This window comes from Macrotis lagotis, chromosome 3, assembly GCF_037893015.1.
Source record: "Macrotis lagotis isolate mMagLag1 chromosome 3, bilby.v1.9.chrom.fasta, whole genome shotgun sequence".
Classification (NCBI taxonomy): domain Eukaryota; kingdom Metazoa; phylum Chordata; class Mammalia; order Peramelemorphia; family Peramelidae; genus Macrotis; species Macrotis lagotis.
The window spans coordinates 275,836,404-275,855,781 of record NC_133660.1 but is presented as its reverse complement, the minus strand read 5'-3'; the positions used below and the strand labels follow the sequence as shown (position 1 = coordinate 275,855,781).

Below are 19,378 nucleotides of genomic sequence, written 5' to 3'. Positions count from 1 at the left end.
TCCACTGGACTCCTCACAATCCCTTCCTTCCCCACTCCCCTCCTGACCTTCCCCTGCCTCCTGTACAGAGAATGCATGAAGCCCCCAAGAGTCCCTGGAGGAGGAGGAAGGAGGGGGCTGCTCCTCGGCCACTGCGTCCTCCCCACTGACTCAGTTCTTTGGTCCGGGGGAAGTAGCAAATTTTCCAGGCGGTGGGGAACTCGGCCCCTTGGCTGATCCTGGCGGGGTCCGGAGGCATGGCTGACATCATCACCACCCTAATGAACCAGCCCCACCTCATTGTGCCCCAACTGGTAGAGAAGCAGTTTAAGGAAAAATTCCCCATGGAGAACTTTTCCTGGGAGGACATCGTGCACTGGAGCGAGCTGGTAGGTGGGCCTCGGGCAGCTTCCCCCCAGAGGGGCCAGGTCCAGGCTGAGAGTCCTGCGGTCCAGGAGGAAGCCTTGCGGGGGGGGGGCACCTTGGCCAACCTGAGTCAATCACTTCCAGGGGGCTTGGAAAGACTGAACTGAGGGTCAGCAGATCCGAGTCCCATCACAGGCTTTCAGGCTGGTGCTTCCAAGAGGCCGGAGACCCCACAAAATTAGGGAGGAGGCAATGGCTGCACCATGATCCCCATCTCTGAGATGAGAGGACTGAGCCTTGGAGGAAGGAAGAGGCGTGTGCCTGAGGCCACCCAGTGACAGGATAGGAACTCCCCCAGCCTCACCCTGGCCCAGCCCGGTTCCAATCCTGAAGCCCATCCACTCTCCTAGCTCATTAGGGGATCTTGAGAAAAGTTGACTCCTTCTCTGGGCCTCCATGTCCTTCTCTGACCCTGAGGGGCTTGACCTAGAAGGGTCCTTGGTCAGCACCAAGGACAGCCGAGATGGATGCCTGGGGAGATTTAGTCCATCGCCCGGTTATCTAGATGAGGAAACTGAGACCCAGAGAGACAATGGTCATTGTCACACAAGCAGAACCTGGGAGACCTTGAGGACCAGCAGAGCCCTGGTCCTAGGACCCTCCCCACATTCTAGAGTCTTACTTACCTGACCTTCCCCCCCACATTTCAGAGCTCTAGGTCTAGGATTCTCCCCCTCCCCGTTCTAGAACTTTAATACTAAGACCCTCCCCACATTCTAGAACCCCAGTTCTATGACCCTCCCCCACATTCTAGAGCCCTAGTTACATGACCCAGCCCCACATTGGCCAACTCACCCACTCACCTGTTCCATGCTGCATGATTGCCACCCCCAGATAATCACATCATCTCCAAGGACTCCCAGGCTGGGAGTCAGAAAATCCTTCCTTGGCCCTCCTCCCACGATTGCCTGGGATTGTTTCTTCCTCTGACATTTTCACGGGAGAGGATGAAGTCCTCAGGGTCTCTAAGGAGCCGTGCTCAGAGACATGACCTCTCCTCCCCACCCATGATGGCTCCACAGTCAGATCTGAGCTGCCCAGTCACCCCGGCAGCCCATTCAGTCATCCTCCTAAGCCGGAGGCTGCCGATGTGGCCCCCGCCCCAACAGCACCTCCATTTGCTAAAAGAGTGGGTGTCCCCAGCCTGCCCTGGGCCCCGGGAGGCTTTAGCACCTCAGAGTAACCCACTCTGACCCCTGGCCCTGCCCTGGCAGCTCCAGGCCATCACTGCCCATCAGCACCTCCTCACTGTCCATGACTTCGAGCAGGACAGCTCCGAGGAGCTGGACACCGTCATCCTGAAGGCTCTGGTGAAAGGTAAGGATGGGTCGGCCTTGGGGGGTTCAGAGTCATTCTCCTTTGTCTTCGGGAACACTCGGGATTTGGGGCTTTGGGGAGAGCCTGACTCCTCAGTACCTCCTTTCACTGGCCAGTCTCAGATTTGAAGCCCAGGCCAGATACTTTTTGGCTTATGTGGACCACTCCTTTCCCTCTGTGCCTCAGTTTTCCCTTCTATAAAATGAGGGGTCCATAATCTCACAGGCTTTCTATCCATACATGCCATGATCCAGAGTAAAGTGGTGGGAGAGGGAGGCAGTGCTTTGTTCTCTGGACCTCTGGTCCCCAAATCAGGCTGTTCAGGTCACTTCTTGGGGCTCACTTGGCCCTTTCGTAGAATGAAGAGAATTGGCCTGGTGGTCCAGTGGACCAAAGCTTCACTTCTTCCATGACCTGTTTATGTTCCAGACCTAAGTCAGACAGTAGCAACCTTAGGAGCCCCCTCTTTTGGGGAGGAGAGTAAGAGGATGCCCTTTGACACCTTGGTGGCTCTTCCCAGTCATGGAAAACCTCATCCTACCACACTGAGGTGGCACTTGTGAGCATGGCCCAGACAATATAGTGACATCCTCTTGGGGCAGGGCCTTCTGCTGAGTGCCCCCTAGACCCACTGCTGGGAGAAGTCCCCTCCTGCCTTCCTGGAGCCCATGGTCTGGGAAGGGGACAAGGCACCAGCCTAGAGAGATGGTGGCCCTGGCAAGGTCACAGCAAGTGGATGCGGGGACTCGGGGTTGGAATAAGAGAGCAGCGGGGCCCGCCCCTGCTATTTTCCAGGAGAGGAAACAGAGGCTGGGAAGGTGGGGAACTTGCCCAGAGTGTGCCAAGGAGGAAGGGTCAGAGGTGAGATGTGAAGCCAGCTCCTCCCTCTAGTTCCTGGTCAAGGTCTTTGCACTGTGTCCTGCTGGGGCAAATGATGGGGGAGGCTGGTACAGGAGAGACCCCACACACACACACACACACAACTGAACAAGGGGCTCTGATATGTCACCTTTAGGGCAAAGTTTTCTTATCTGTGACCAGCTCACCAGGGAGCCAGGCTGGCTACTGGCTAGGGCCAAGAAAAGGGCAAGAATGACCGAGAGATAGCCCTCAGATCTTGCAGTATCCCTCTGGGGGCCCTCTTATGGTCATCCAGAGGCTCCCCCCACTGGGGGCTATCAGGGATCATAGTCTACCCCACTCTGTGGTCATCCAGGGGCTCCCCCCACTGGGGACCCTCAGGCAGTCATCCAGGGAACTACCCCCCAGCTGGGGACCCTCACATGGTCATCCAAGAGTCCCCCACTCTGGGGGCCCTCCTGTGGTCATGCAAGGGTACCTCCCTCCTGGGCACCTCTATTTCCCACAGCTTGGAAAGGCTGCTGCTTTCAGGGTCCAGCCTTCCCCTCCTCCTCAGAAGGGGGCCAAATTCAAGGATCTCCAAGCCCCTACCCTCAGACATTTTCACACACACCCCCCAACTCAAAACTTGGTGGCCTGTGTTCCTGACAACTGAGTCTAGAACTCAGTGTTAGAAGGAAACGGAATGGGGAGGGGGCAGGTCGGAGACTTTTCCAAGGGAGGGCTTGGAGGGCTCCTACTCTCCTCCTCTTCAAAAGAGGGTTTTTTGGGGGGGCTGTTGCCTTAGACCCAAGAAACTGGCAAATTGAAGCCGGATGTTTCTAAGATCAGACCCAGACTGGTAGCCGGATAAGGTGGCAGGGCCAGAGGCCAGAGGTCAGAGGTCAGGGGCCAGAGACCACAAAGAGACCAGGGGCTGCTCCTTGAGGGGGAACAAGGGAAGCTGGGAGCTGGCATGGCTGTCTTGCCCAGCCCCTGGGCTGGAGAGAGCCCTGAGCCAGCCCTGGCTCCAACAGCCCTTGGGAAGCCCGGATCCCCCACGTCCTCAGCCCCGTCCTGCTGGGTGGTCACTCTTTCCTGCTCTGCAGCCTGCAAGAGCCAGAGCCAAGAGGCCCAGGAGTACCTGGATGAGCTGAAGCTGGCCGTGGCCTGGAACCGCATTGACATCGCCAAGAGTGAAATCTTCAGTGGAGATGTTGAGTGGAAGGTAGCCGCCGGTCGGCCTGGCCTTGGCCTTCTTCTCAAGTCCCTCCTTTCCCAACCTGGGGGGGGGGGGGGCAGTCGCCTCTCCACTCTCTGTTCCCAAAGTCCAGGGTTCACAGAGCTAGCCACAAATGAGAGGCCATCGCTGGGGGCGGAGGGAAAGAGCAGCCCCCCGATGAGTCCTTGGCCTAGGAGCAACCAAGGCAAAGGGGAAGCGAGTTTGGCAAGCAGTGCCCATGGCATGCCCACCAGGGCAACCCCACAGGCCTCTGACTTTAATGGGAGAATGTCATCTGAAGCTGGCTGGCATCTTGTTTAGGCTCCCCCTAATCGCATCATCCCAAGGGTAGCGGCCCCAGACCGGCCAGGGCTTTGCCTTCTCTCTGGCCTTGATTTGTCTCTGAATTCTGTCCATTTCCTGGGGTTACTCCTTGTGATAAAGAACCCCCTCCCAGTCCCCACTGGACAGAGTAGGGTGCCGAGTCAGGATCCAGAGCCCACCCTCCACTGCTCCCGGCCAGCTGGGCCACCATGAGAGGATCCCTGAGGATTCTGCCAACCTCCCTCTGTCGTCCTCCGATTCCTTCGAGGGCCGGGGGGGGGCTCCCTGGCTGGGGTGGGTCCAGGCCCTGCCCTTTCTCCCACCCGGCCTGGCTCTCTTCTCTATCAGAGACCACTGTCTACCCCCCCGCCATCCAACTGAATCCCATCCTTGGGCTCAGCCATCCCACTGCTTGCCCCTTCTCTCCATATCTTCCTCTTCCTTTCTCCTTCCTTCTCTTATCAAGGTCATCCTCCTCCTCTTCCTAGTTCTCTTTTTTGTTGTCTTCCTTCTCCTCCCCTCCTCCCCCTCCCCCTCCCCTCCTCCTCCCAGAGCCCTAGAGTTGCTTTGGCTCCCTAGGACCCCCGCTCTCTGTTCCTGATGCCCTTCTGCCCCCACAGTCTGGTGACCTGGAGGAGGTGATGATGGATGCGCTGGTGAACGACAAGCCAGAGTTTGTGCGGCTCTTTGTGGACAACGGTGCCAGCGTGCCCGACTTTCTGACATATGGGCGACTCCAGGAGCTGTATCAGACCGTCCCCCAGAAAAGCCTGCTCTTCCACCTGCTGCTCAGGAAACATGAGGAGAGCAAGCTGACGCTGGCGAGGCTGGGGGGTGGGCAGCCTCTGGGGGGGCCCCCCTCCTTCTCCCTCCACGACGTGGCCCGGGTGCTCAAGGACTTCCTGCACGACGCCTGCCGGGGCTTCTACCAGGACGGCAAGCTGGCCGGCCGGAAGAGGGCTGTGAGTGGTGGCTGGGATGGGGCTCCCCGGGCCTGTTCCCAGAGGGCCGCCGTGATCCCATCAGCCCCAGCAGAGCCAGAGGAGAGAGCCAAGGCTGGTCCGAGGCCCCAGGCCGGGCAGGGCCGGTGAAGGAAATGAAGCCTGGGCTCTCAACCCCCAGTCAGGGCCCTCCCCACAGCATCCCATTTCCTCCCCAAGTGGGGGGCGCACACACACACACCGTCACACTTCAGCTTCAGAATCCCCATCATTTTCTATGGACTTATTCTGCCCCTTCTGGGTCCCTGGCAGTGAGCTGGGCAGACAGGAGCACTGGGCTCAGGGGCACAGAGATCAGCTTAAGGATCGGCGTCCCTGGGACAGCATCCTAGTGTGGGTGGGCTGCCCTGGGGGGGGCGCCCCTCTCTGGAGGTCTTCAACTAAAGGCAGGAGGACCCTTGGGCAGGGAGATCGTCCAGGCTGTAGGAAATAGAGGTGCCCAGCAAGAAGGGGCCCCTTTTGGGGGTTCATCCCCCACCCTCATGGGCTGCTGCCCTAGGACCTCCTCTTTGTGGTCATCTCCCTGAGCCCTGTCCTGCCCTTCCCTCCAGGACAAAGTGACTGCCAAGCGCCTCGGTGGACCCAAGTGGACCCTGGACCTGAGCCAGAGAAGCACTGCCCCCTGGAGGGACCTGTTCTTGTGGGCTGTTCTCCAGAATCGGCACGAGATGGCCAACTACTTCTGGGCCATGGTGGGTGAGCTGGCCCAGAGCGGGGGAGCTGGGGCACTGGGCTCGGGCCTCCTCCCCTAGGCCTGGGTGGTGCCTATGGCCCCTCTGGAGGGGCAAGCTGAGGGAAGAGGGCAGGGATCCCAGGGGGAATGAACCTATTTACCAGAGGAGAACCTTGAGACTTTAGGGGGCAGAGACAGGGTCTAGGCTGATTGAGGGTGCCATCCTGGGAGAGGGGAAAGCCACGGGTGCTTCAAAGTGAGTCCATGTGAGGCACAGACAGAGCACTGGACATGGAGTCAAGAAGCCCCGAGTTCGAATCTAGCCTGAGAACCTGACTAGCTGTGTGATCCTGGGCAAGTTTCTGGACTGCTCTCCACCTCAGTTTCTTCCACTGTCAAAGCATAATATCAGCCCTGATCTCCAGGGTTTTGTGAGGATCCCATACCACAGTGCCTGGGAGGCAGTAGCCTCTTAATAAATGCTTGTTTCCCCCGCCACAGGGGGAGATGCCATCAGGCTGGTGGTAATGGGGGTCTGAGGCTTCAGGGAGAGGGTGAAGGCTGGGCACTAGTCCTTTGGGGAGTGGTCAGTCTGACCTCCCTCCCCCCCCACCCCCAGGGGCAGGAGGGTGTGGCTGCTGCTCTGGCCGCCTGCAAAATCCTAAAAGAAATGTCCCACCTGGAGACAGAGGCCGAGGTGGCCCGGAGCATGAAGGAGGCCAACTATGAGCGGCTGGCTTTGGGTGAGTCCTCCTGGGTCCCCCCCAGGGCCTAGTGGGGCTCAGCATCAGAGCCCCCACCAGGCCAGGCTCCCTCCAAGGCCCTGGGAGCAAAGAGAGAGGGCTGAGGCCCAAGCCTGGGGTCAGCCCTAAGCCAGCCCCCCCGCCAGCCTTGCTGGTGTCACGGGATGTGGGCAAGTGGTGAAAGCTCTTTGTGCCCACATCCTCTTCCAGGAGCCCGGGGAGGGGCACCCCACTTCACAGGTCCTTTGACCCCAGCCCAGCCCCCCCATACAGGGAGAGAGGATATGGAAGGATGAGATACCCCCACACTATGGCTGACATAGGCCTCTGAGACACTCACTAGAACCCCATTAGCCAGGTGACCTGGGGGTAAACTGAGGCTCACTCGGGGAAAGGACTCACCCAAAGTCACAGGGGGTCAGCAGCGGAGCTTCGCTTGAACCCAAGTCCTGGGATTCCCTTGTGGTGCTGGGAACAAGGTTTTCCTCACTGACCTCCCTGAGAGGACTTGGCTGCTCCAGAAAAGCATGATGGGGGTCAGAGTGGACCTCCAACCCCTCTGAAGTCCTGTGATTTCCCAGAAGCCATTTTCCAAGGGTGCGAGTACCTGGGTCTAGTTCCCGATTGGTCTGCACGGCTCCTGCGTCTCCAGAATGCCCTCCTGGGAGGGGACCCCTGGGATAAGCCCATTCAACTTCAGTAGGGTGGAGGAGGACACGGGACCCTGTCCTTACCCAGGGGCACCACAGGGACGCTGCCCACCTCGCTGTGGGGCCAGGCAGGTGTAGGCGGGCTGCAGGAGTGGGGGTGCGTGCTGGGAGGCTGTTCTCTGGGCATCGAGGCTCCACCCCCACTTCTGGGCAGCTCTGGACCTCAAGGTGAAGCCAAACAGAGAAAAACCGGGCAAGAGCAGGGCCTTGGAGAGGAGCCTCGAGGGCATTGACTCTCAGAGCTCTTCACAAGCGAAAAAACTGAGGCCCCCAGAGGTGAAGCAAGGGAGGAAGGGGATGAGCGGGACTTGAAGCCGGCCACTCTGCCCTCCCTCCCGTTGCCCATTCACCTCTCAGGCTGAGGAGGGTCCAGGAAGATGTCCTCTGATGTTAAATCCTCAAAAATGTGAGCTAGGAGAGGTTGGGGGGAGGTCAGGGCCAGACGACAGCCCGAGAGCCCAGCATGTGCAGGGAGGCAGCCAAGCCTGGGCGGAGGACACAGGAGAGGGTCTACATTACACTGGGATGAGTGGAAGGGCCCAGAGAAAAGGAGACTCGTCTGCTCAGAGCCGGCGGACCAGCGGGCACATGTGTACATGCATGTGGATGCATGTGGGTGTGTTCATGCATGTGCATGGCTGAGTGCATGGTCACTACACATGTGTAGAGGCATTTGTGCGTGCATGCAGCACACATGTGGAGGCATGTGTCTGTATTTGTGTTGTCCGCACATGTGTGTGCGGGTCTGTGAGTGTGTGTGGAAGTATGAGTGTGCACGAGCAGTCATGCTAACATGCACTCATGGAGGTGTCATAGTTGTGTGCATTGTACGAGTGTGGGGAGGTGTGTGTGCATGGGGAGGTGGCCGAGGGCCGCCGTGCCAGGTGCCCAGGTGCCAGCCCTGCCCCCTCCATCCTGGCCAGACCTCTTCAGCGAGTGTTACAACAACAGCGAGGACCGGGCCTTCGCTCTGTTGGTGAGAAAGAACCAGGACTGGAGCAAGACCACGTGTCTGCACCTGGCCACCGAAGCTGACACCAAGTCATTCTTTGCCCACGATGGTGTCCAGGTGAGCCGTCCCCTCCCCATCTAGGAGCCAGCCGGTAAACCGAGGCACCAATGTCTGTGCCACAGCTCTCCAGACCTCAAGGCCGCCAGTCTGTGGGCCAACCCAGCATGAGGTCACAGATGTAAAAGGGGGGTCTAGGAGGGCAGGATGTAGGAGGGGGCGTCGAGGGTCTGACGGATCAGCCCGGCACCTGTCAGCCCTGGGGGCAGAACTAGGGATCGGAGGCATCTGGAGTCACCTCGAAAGGTGGCAGGGAAGAGGGCGACTCACTTCCCTGGACTGGTTGATGGGTCCGAAGTCTTTGAAGTCCCCTCCCCCCCCACTCTGAGCTCTGGTGATTCTTCAGCCCCACAGAGTCCTGAAATCTAGGAAGACACAGGAGGTGGTCGGGGAGGCCAGGGGTGGAGGCCACCAAAGAAAATTTGGGGAGATGCGGGTGCCCAGATGGCGATGTGCATCCCTCCAGATGCCTCGGGGTGGCAGGTTGGGGTGTGTGAGAGGCCACCCACATGTGGCCCAGACTCCAGAGCCTAGGACTGGCCAGGCCCTCCCCAGAGGGAGCTCCCTAGCAGAGGGAGCAGAGGGAGCAGGAGGGAGGCAGGTCTCAGGGACGTCCAGGACTATCCACCCCTGCCTTCATCCGATGCCCCTCCTGCCCGTGGCCCATGAGGAGAAAGAGGACAGACCTACAAAAAAGCAGGGGATAGGTTTGGACCAGGGTGTGGAGGGAGAACCGGCAATGCCTTCATGGAGGAGCCAGCCAGTCCAGAAGGGAGGGTGACTGGACTTAAGGGAATGGCTGGTGTGGCAAGAACCGAGTGCGAAGGGGAAGAGGATGAACTGAGGCTAGAAAGGGAGGGGGGTGAAGAGTTGGGGACCTCGAAGGCCAGGGAAAGGGCCATAGGAAGACAACCCTGCAGGCCCAAGATCCTTCAGGGCCAAGATGGCAGGCGAGGGAAGTCAGAACTTGAGGAGCCCAGCAAAGACAAGCTGGGCTCTGACCCTCTGCTAGTAGTACCCCGAAGACTGGCCAGGCTGGCCTCCATACACCTGGGGAAACTGAGTCCTAGGCAGGCGAATGGCCACGTCCCAGATGATGGGGCTGATGTAACAGTACCAGGGCCCAACTCCACACCTGGACCCTGCGCTGTGCTTCCTGAGGAGCCGCCCGCTTTCAGCTAAGGACAGAGTGTGAGGACCCAGGCGAACCAGCCTGGTGTCCTATTGGTGAACAGTCGACTCTGCTTCCCCTCCAATTAGGCCTTTTTGACCAAAATCTGGTGGGGAGACATGGCCACGGGCACTCCCATCCTGAGGCTGATTGGTGCCTTTTGCTGCCCTGCCCTCATCTACACCAACCTGATCTCCTTCAGGTAAGGGAGAGCCAAGGAGGTGGGGAGCTCTTAGAGGCCGAACCCTGGAGAACCCCTCCCTCTTTCCTTGGGGGGAGGGGGCAGGGAGAGAAGGAGAGGAGAAACCTCAGAAGGTCAACTCTGCCCAAGGTCAGGGTCACTGTGGAAAGGGAGGGGCCTTTGGAAGGGGGTCTTCCTGCATCAGACTGGTCTACAGCCTCCCAACCCTGGGGCAATCAGGAGAGGGTCCAGCCTTAGCTGGGGGAGGAGCCTGGGTGCCCCTGATGCCCGCTGGTCGGGCACCCCAGCACCCAGTTGTGCCTCCTTTAGCCTCATCATCATGAGACAATTCAGCTAAAACCCCATTTCATCAGAGCTTGTTGATGCATTAGGAGAGGCGAGGGGGGATACTGGGGGGGGCAAGGGGGGGGAGATTAGGATGTACCCAGGTAAGGGTGGTCCCAGGTAAGGCAGGATGGGGGAGACTGGCAGCTGAGGGAGCCCCGGCTGAGGAGCCCCTGCAGACTCCAGGGCAAGGGAAGGACGAGGCCACAGCTGGTCTCCTGCTCCCTTCCTCCCTCCTGTCTGTCCGTCCTCCCTCCTTTACACCCTCCTCCCTCCCTCCCACCCTCCCACATTTCCTCTCCCCTGGCCCAAGGGGGCCTCTCTTCCCCCAGGAGTCCTTGCCTCTAGGTCTCCCCTTTGTCCCCAGGTTGGGGGGCTGGCTGATGTCCATTCAACCTCCTGGAGCATGGAGGCTCCCCATCCAGGGCCTGGCCTGGTGCTTTCTTTCCCCTTGGTTGGTGCTGCTGGTTGCATACCCAGGCCCTGGGAGGTTCTCAGGGGCTTTCGGGGCCCACTAGGGCAGCCTCTGGGGGGCCCTGGGCCCTGTCCAGTCCACTTGGATCTCTTGCAGTGAGGATCTTCCTCTGAAGAGTGGGCAGGAGCCCTTCCGAGAACTGGACAGCCTGGACACTGAGAGGATGCTGCTTTTCCCCTCCCCCAGCACCAGGTGAGGTGAAGGAGGAGCCTGGGGGGATGAGGGCATCTGTCCTTGGCGTCTGTCCAATTCTGTCTCTCTGCTTCATCCGGGGAGGCTGGGCCTCAGTTTCCAGTCGTCCCAAGCTCTGGTCCGTCATTGGGACCCCAAGCCTCAGTATTTCTACTATGATGCCTGGCTGGGCTGGGCTGGTCCAGACTCCCCAGAACAGCCCAAGTCAAACTGACCTCCTGTAAGGGGAGACCCAAAGGCCAATCTGAGAATGGTCCCTGCCCTCAAACTTCCCAGGACTGGGAGACACCCAAGCTGCTCACCTTGTCATCCAAGGATCCGGGTTCAAATCCTCAGATACCTGCCAGCTGTGTGACCCTGGGCAGGTCATAGCAAGTCCCTGGATCTGTCTCCAAATCTGTAAAATAAAGGCCTTGGACATGGTGGGCTCCTGCAGCTCCCACTGGAGATGACCATCAGGCCCTTCTTCAGGACCAGGGACGGGGCGGCAGAGGCAGAGTCTTCCCCTCCCCCAGTGAAGGGCTTCTCTTCACCGCCCCCCCAAAATCCTACCTGATATTTTTTCCTCATTTTCTGTCTTTGTGGAGCAGGAGGAACGAGGCCCCTGAGGGCAGGGGGGCCCAGGCCCGGGCCGCAACCAACCCCTTCTTGCTCTCCCGGTGGAAGAAGTTCTGGGGGGCCCCGGTGACTGTGTTTCTGGGGAACATGGTCATGTACTTTGCCTTTCTCTTCCTGTTCGCCTACGTGCTCCTGGTGGCCTTCCCTCCCCCACCGGCCGGCCCGGCGGGCCCTGAGGTGGCCCTCTACTTCTGGGTGTTCACACTGGTTCTGGAGGAAGTTCGGCAGGTCAGTGGTGACTGGACCCAGGGGCAGACTCGTTCCACCCTCACCTCTAACCGGTCATATGATCTCGCCATGACACTGCCAAATCTGGTGCCTGTTTCTCCAGCGGTCACATGAGAGGCCTGGATGCAACATAGGGTCCCCTGGCCAGTTAGCAAGTATGAATATGTGCTAAGTGCTGAAAATACAAAGAAAGGCAGAAGCCGGGCTCTGCCCTCAAGGAGCTTATGATCCAATGAGGAGCCATCCATGGGCAAACCCACCGGGGACACGGTGGAGATGGTCCCATGAGGGGGCTTCCAGTGGAAGGTGGGGAAGACAGAAGGGTGGTCAGCAGTCCTAGGAGCCTCTGAAGGAAGGAGGGAGGGAACGAGTGGATGGACAGAGGTCTTATGGAGAGAGTGTTGCCTCCACCTCTGACTTATCCAGGTTGTGTGATCCTGGACAAGTCACTCTGCCCTGAATCGAACTTCGACCCCAGACTGGATTCTGATACTGACCTTGACCCCAGGCTGAGCCCTGCAGACCCCCACCCCTAGGCTGATGGGTTGGTTTGGCCAATATGCCTTGGAATCAGGAAGGCTCCTAAAGGCAGACCCCCAGGACCCCACAGCCATGACTGCTTGGTGTTTGCTCCCGTCCTAGGGTTTCTTCACTGATGAAGACACCAATCTCCTGAAGAAATTCAAGGTATACATGGAGGACAATTGGAATAAATGTGACATGGTGGCCATCTTCCTCTTCATTGTTGGAGTCACCTGCAGGTGGGTTGGCCAACCCTAGGCCCTTCCCTCCTGGTTCTGCCAGTGGGCACCCCTGGTGCCAAAAGCCTCTTCCTCTTCTCCCCTGCCCCTCTTCGGGCTCCTTAGGATGCTGAGCTCCACATTCGAGGCCGGCCGGACGGTGCTGGCCATAGACTTCATGGTGTTCACTCTGAGACTCATCCACATCTTCGCCATTCACAAGCAGTTGGGGCCCAAGATCATCATTGTAGAGAGGATGGTGAGTGGAGTCTGGGGCCTTTGTCACATGCTCAGGGTTGCCCCTTGGGCTGCTTCACATTCTGGGGGCTCAGAACTGGAGGGGGCTCCCCTTGGCTACTCCAAGCATTCATGCAAGCTCCCCAGGAGCCCCTGCAGTGAAAGGAAGGTCATTACCCTCTGAGGCTGGACAGTCCCCCTCATACCACTAAAGTTCCCCATGTTGACCAAGGCACCTGTCTGAGCCAGGTGTGAGAGAAACAGTAGCCCTCCTGGCCCAGAGGAGAAGGGGCTGCCCAGCAGGGCTTGGGAGTGGAGGAGTGAGCTCCCCATCACTTCAGGGCCTCTAGCAGAGAGGCGGGATGGCCACTTGACCATTCAGCCTTGGGTGGGTTGAACCAGCTAAGTGTCTGGGCTAGGGACCCTCTCAGCTCTGGGGGCTGTGACTCGGTGACCTGAAGCCGCTCAGATGGAGGGAGGCCTCCTATAAGGAATTGCTATTCTCTGGGGTTTGGCCCATGCTCCCTGGTCGCCAGGCAGGGGATCATATAGAGTGAGAGACTAGTGGTCTGCTCTTGAAGACTCAGTAATGGAAAGGCAATGAGAGGTCTCACCTCCTTAACCCCACAAGGACTGGGGTGAACTTGGGGGAAACTGAGGCACTGCTCATAGAAGCCTCAGACAGAGTAGGACCCAAACTGACTACAAGGATTCAGTCTGACCAGTCATCCTGCAGACAATGCTCATTGCCCACTCTGCCCCCACCACCCACACTAGCCAACTGAGGCAGGGGTTCTCCTGCCCTACAAAGCCATTCCCAGGGCGAGGGAAGTGTTCCCAGGGGCCCTGCCCTGCTTCCGTCCTCCTTCCCTGTGGGGAGCATCTTCAGGGGCCCCAGCAAGTTCAGCCAATTCAGGAGAGTGAATCCAGGGGTTCAGTCCCCCTTGGGGAGCTGGTCTCTAAGATTCATTTGGGCCTAATCCAGGGGCTTTGATAACCTGCCCCCCCTTCCCATCTAACCCAACCCCCTCCAGATCCTCTTACTCACTGTTCTTTGAAGGTGGCACTCCATCTCCTGTCTCCCCTCCTTTGTCCTGGCTGTGCCCCGGTCTGAAAACCCCTCCTCCTCATCTCTGCTCCCAGCCTCCCAGACTTCTCAGCCAAAGCCCATCCTCCCTTAATGTCCGAGCCCTCCCAAGGTCAAACTGTCCTCTCTATAGCTTCTGGGGGGGGGGGGTTAAGTGGGGTTAAGTGACTTGCCCAAGGCCACACAGCTAGGTAATTATCAAGTCTCTGAGGCCTGATTTGAACTCAGGTCCTCCTGATCCAAGGCCGGTGCTCTACCCACTGCCCCACCTCTCTTTAGCTTCTTGTCTCACCCTCCCTTGTACACCCAGTAGGTGTTTAATAAATGCTTGTTGACTTCAGGCAACCCTTCCCCCTCCTGCCTGCCCCCATGGAAGCCCCAGTCCCAGCATACTGGAAGTGGGAAGACTGGCGATAATGAATCCCTGCTCTGCCATGACAAGATCTGTCCCCCTCCCCTGCTCTTGTAGGAGGGAGAGGCTGAGAAAGGTTCCGTGCCCTGGCCCCCAAGCCCGATATGACCAGTATTTTGCACCCATGGCACGATCATTTCTGCTGGAGCTCTGAATTCCTGCCAGTTAAATGGTGCTTCCCTTTTCTTTACTCTGTTCTCCTGGAGGATGGGCCTTCTCCACCATCAGAGTTGTGGGCTGAGGGGGCCCTGGGGGAGGGCAGAGCCTACCCTCTCCATCCACCTTATCTCCCCTGCTAGATGAAGGATGTCTTCTTCTTCCTCTTTTTCCTGACCGTCTGGCTCATTGCCTATGGGGTCACCACACAAGCCCTGCTCCACCCCAGAGACAGCCGTGTGGAATGGATCTTCCGGAGGGTTCTCTACAGGCCCTACCTGCAAATCTTTGGGCAGATCCCCCTGGACGAGATTGATGGTGAGAAGCTTCCCTTGCTTCCGTCCCCAGGTGCCCACCTTCTGCCAATTATCATGCTGTTGTTCAGTTGTGTCTGACTCTTTGTGACCCCATTTGCGTTTCTTGGCAAAGGGATTGGAGTGGTTGCCATTCCCTTCTCCAGATCTTCTGACAGAGGAGGAAACTGAGGAAACAGGGTTAGTGACTTGCCCAGGGTCATAGAACTGGTGTGTGATGTCACATTTGAACTCGGATCCTCCTGCCTCCAGGCCCAGGGCTCCACCCACAGTAGTGCCACCAGCTCCCTGAGGAGCCAGGGCATGAGCGGGTGGTGCTGGCCTGCAGACAGCCCCTTCCCCCCTTCTCAGCTGGAGGTCACCAGGCCCTGAGGCCCTCATCCATCACAGAGGGAAGCAGATGCTGCCGCCCTGGCCTCAGACCCTCTCTTTAGGAAGAGGCAGATTTACAGCTTCATGAACTCTATATTCCAGATAAACTGCCTCTGGCTTTCCCCGGAGGCCCCTGGGGTGAAGAGGGGTGACCATCCATCAGTTCTTCCCAGCCTATCTGGCTCCAGAGGATGGCTGGCCCCATGCTGTGAGGGGGCAGAGGGAGGGTCCCCCGCCTTTCTGTCAGCCACAGATGCACCGGCCATCCCAGCTCACCCCCCTTCTCACACACATACATGTGTGTAACACGTTCCATACTGGGCAGCAGTGTCCAGTGTTAGAAAGAACTCTCTGGAATGAGAATCAAGGCCCCTGAGTCTGGGCCCAGCCAGGCCACTGACTCTCAGTATGACCTTGGGCAAGACTGGAGTCCTTTCTGAGCCTGTGACCTCAGCTGTACAATGTGGGCCTTGGACCTCAGGGTCCAGCTCCCCTTCCTGTGTCCAGTAAAACCCCACCCGAGGAGCAAGTTTGAAAGACCCTGGAGGGAAGGAGTCACCCCCCCCAATTTAGGGTACAAACAGCCTGGTTTGCCAATGGAGAGGCACAGTGGCTTATAGGTTCAAGAGCTCTGGGCAGGAGCCCTACCTCAGACCCTTGCTGGCTGTAGGACCGGATAAACCAGTGAACATCTCTGAGACCCAGTTTCTTCTCCTGTAAAATGTGGCTAAGACCAGATCCTCCCTCCCAAGGCCATCCTAAGGCTCCAGGGAGATTTTTGTCTGTAAAGTGATTTACAGACTTGAACCCAGTGACATTACTTAAATCACCACATTTCAGACCCAGGCTAGGGGTACAAGGAAGCCTCAGTGGGAGCCCAGCACAAAACTGGCAACATTATAGGGAGGCTTTGTTGGAGGTCTTCTAATCTTTTTTTCAAGTATTTTTGCCAATTGCATGTCAAGACAATTTTTAGCATTCATTTTTATGAGATTTTGAGGTACACATTTTTCTCATTCCTTCCTTCCCCTCCCCTCTTCTAAAAATGGCAGGCAATTCGATATGGGTTATACATGTGCTATCATGTGAAACATATTTCTGTATTAGTCTTGGTTGTGAAAGAAGAAACATTAAGGAAAAAACACAAGGAAAAGAAAGTAATTGGAGAAAAATCTGCTTCGATCTGCACTCACATCCTTCAGATTTTTATTTTTCCCAATTATATACAAAAATAGTTTTCAATATTCATCTTGGTACAAGCTTTTGAGTTTCACACTTTTCTACCCTCCCTCCTCTCCATGGCAGTAGACAATCCAACGTAGCTTGTACATGGATAATAGTGTTTAACATATTTCCATATTAGTCATGTTGTAAAAGAAGAATTAGAACTAAAGGGTAAAAAAAAACACTATAAAAGAAGCTTTTAAAAAGTGAAAATAATCTGCTTCTAGCAATTCAGACTCCATGGTTTTTTCTCTGGATGTGGCTCTTTTAGCTCTTGTAGGTCTGTCCTTGACCTCTGGACTGCTGGGAGGAGCTTCGTCCATCCAGTTGATCACACCCAGTGCTCCTGTTGGGGTGTACAATGATCCCATGGTTCTGCTCCTTTGGCTCAGCATCAGTTCATGAAAGTCTTTCTTGGACTTTTCTAAAGTCTGGCTGCATTTCTACAATCAAAAGTTGTTTAGAGCGTTTCTTTATCTGCCTAGAGATAGGTTTTTTTTTTTAGAAAGATTTTATTTATTTTGAATTTCACAATTTTTCCCCTTATCTTACTTCCCTCCCCCCACCCCCCACAGAAGACAATCTGTCAGTCTTTACATTGTTACCATAGTATACACTGATCTCAGTTGAATGTGATGAGAGAGAAATCATATCCTTAAGGAAAAAACATAAAGTGTTTTCCCCCTAATTTGAAGGTAATAGTCTTTGGTCTTTGTTCTAGAGATAGTTTTGATTTCTTCATCTGAAAACTGCCTTTGTCCATTTATCATTTGGGGAATGGCTTGTGTGCTCATAAATTTTACTCAATTATTTATAGATTTGAGAAATGAAACCTTTATCAGACACTTGCTGGAATGATTGTTTCCCAGCTTTCTTCTTTCCTTCTAATCTTGGCTGCATTGGTTTTGTTTATACAAAAGATTTTATTTTAATATAATTAGAATGATCTATTGTACATTTTGTAATGCTCTCTGTCTCTTGTTTTGTCATGAATTCTTTCCTTTACCACAGATAGGATAGGTAAACCATCCCTGGCTCTCTCATTTACTTATGGTTTCACCCTTTTTGTCTTAAGCATGTATCCATTTTAACCCTGCCTTGGTTTTCAGTATGAATTTGTGACTTATTATTTTCCAGTGTTTCAGCAGTTTTTGTCAAATAGTGAGTTCTAATCTCAAAGGGTGAGGTCTTTGGGTTTATCCAGCACTAGGTCACTGACTCTGTGTCTTATGGACCTGATCCATTCCCCTAATCCATCACTCTATCTTGGGCAGTACCAGGGAGTTTGAATGAGTCCTGCTCTATGATACAGTTTGAGATCTGGCATTGCTAGGCCACCTTCCTGTGGTGTTTCTTGCTTTTTTTCTCCTCAATTCCCTTGTTTTTCTTGGGTTTTTGGTCTCCCACATGGATTTTTTTTATTGTTTCTATCAAATACATTTCTGGCAGTATGGCACTGAATAAGCAAATTATTTTTAGGCAGAATTGTCATTATATTCTATTCATGAGCAATTGATATTTTCCCAATGGCTTAAATCTGTTGTGGAAAAAGTATTTTCTAATTCAGTTTGTCTTGGCAGGTAGACTCCCAAGTAGTCTATACTGTTTATAATTATTTTAAATAGAACTTCCCTTTTTATTTCTTCCTGCAGAGCTTTGTTAGTCAATTAAAAAAAATGTTGATGATATATGTGGGTTTATCTTAAATATTGCAATTTGCTGCCATTATTAATTTTTTATAATAGATTTTTGGTTGATTCTCTAAAGTTCTCTAAGTATCTCATCTGCAGAGAATGTTGGTTTTATTTCCTTGTGACTTATTCTAATTCCTTCAATTTCTTTCTCTTCTCTTATTGCTTATAGTTAGCATTTCTAGGCCTATATTAAATAATAGCGGTGATCATGGACATCCTTGCTTCACACCTATCTTACTGGGAAAGCTAACTTATCCCCATTGTAGATAATGCTTACCAATGTTTAGGTGGATACAGCTGATCATATTAAGGAAATCTCCATTTATGCTTATATTCTTAGTGTTTTTAATAGGAATGGGTCCTGTGTTGTGCCAAAAACTTTTTCAGCATTTATGTTGATAGTTTTCCTAAAATTGAATCAGTCTGGTCTTTCTGATATAAACCTCACTGGTCACATTGTACAATACTTGGAATATATAGCTGCAATTTACCTTGCTTGCCCTTTGTTCAAAAGTTTTGTACCAATATTCTTCAGGGAAATTGGTCTACAATTTTTTCTTTGTTTTCGTTCTTCCTGGTTTAATTATTCGCATCATATTTATTATAATAAAAGGAATTTGATAAGACTCCTTTGATGTCTATTTTTCCAAATAACTTATATGGTATTAAAATTAGTTGTTGTTTAAGAATTCATTTATCAACCCATCTGGTCCTGGGGATTTTTCTTAAGAGAGTTCATTAATGGTTTGTTCAATTTCTTTTTCTGAGATAGAGTTGTTTAGGCATCCTATTTCCTAATCTGTTAATCTGTGTAATATATATTTTCATAAATATTCATTGATTTCTCTCCAAATTTATTAGCTTATAAACCTAATGATTGCTTTAATTTTTTTATTCATCAGGGATGATTTCCCTCTTTTCATTTTTGATACTAGATATTTAGGTTTTTTTCTTTTTTGCAAGGAAATGGGGTTAAGTGGTTTGCCCAAAGCCACACAGTTTGGTCATTATTAAGTGTCTGAGGCTGGATTTGAACTCAGGTACTCCTGACTCCAGGGCCGGTGCTCTATCCACTGCGCCACCTAGCCGCCCCTTTTATTTTTTAATGACTGATCTATTTTTTTTTCATAAAACCAGTTCCTAGATTTATTAGCTCAATGGTTTGTTTGGTATTTTTAACATTCAGTCTTACTAATCTCATCTTTGATTTTTAGGATTTCCACTTTGGTGTTCAATAGGGGATTTTTAATTTGTTCTTTCTCTAGTTTTTTTAGTTATATGTTCAATTCATCTTTTTCTAAACTGTTGATATAAGAATTTAGAGAAATAAATTTTCCCTATATCCTTCCATTGAATTCCATAAATTTTGGTTTGTTGTCTTGTTATCATTCTCTTTAATGAAACTGCTGTTTCTACGATTTGGTTTTTGACCCATTTATTGTTTAGGATAAGACTATTTAATTTCTAATTAATTTTTAATCTATCTTTCCCATGCTCTTTGTTGAGTGTAGTTTTCAATGCATTATGATCCAAAAAAGAATACATTTAATATTTCTAACTTTTCTACATTTGATTTTGAGATTTTTATGCTCTAATAAATGGTCAGTTTTTGTGTAAGGTGGCATGAG

At 53.8% G+C, this 19,378-nt stretch overlaps 1 protein-coding gene across 1 annotated transcript in view; it reads left to right on the top strand.

Annotated features, from left to right (window-relative positions):
* Nucleotides 1–169: 169 nt before the first annotated feature.
* The window catches only part of TRPM5 (transient receptor potential cation channel subfamily M member 5), a 31,031-nt gene continuing 11,822 nt past the window's right edge, over nt 170–19,378 (top strand). Inside the window, exons 1-13 of the mRNA XM_074230811.1 lie at nt 170–368; nt 1,620–1,722; nt 3,672–3,790; nt 4,729–5,070; nt 5,661–5,801; nt 6,402–6,525; nt 8,159–8,304; nt 9,565–9,677; nt 10,573–10,668; nt 11,259–11,514; nt 12,157–12,275; nt 12,381–12,513; nt 14,290–14,464. Coding sequence (XP_074086912.1) covers nt 237–368; nt 1,620–1,722; nt 3,672–3,790; nt 4,729–5,070; nt 5,661–5,801; nt 6,402–6,525; nt 8,159–8,304; nt 9,565–9,677; nt 10,573–10,668; nt 11,259–11,514; nt 12,157–12,275; nt 12,381–12,513; nt 14,290–14,464 — 1,999 coding nt within the window. The 5' untranslated portion in view covers nt 170–236. The remainder of the gene's footprint in view (nt 369–1,619; nt 1,723–3,671; nt 3,791–4,728; nt 5,071–5,660; nt 5,802–6,401; nt 6,526–8,158; nt 8,305–9,564; nt 9,678–10,572; nt 10,669–11,258; nt 11,515–12,156; nt 12,276–12,380; nt 12,514–14,289; nt 14,465–19,378) is intronic.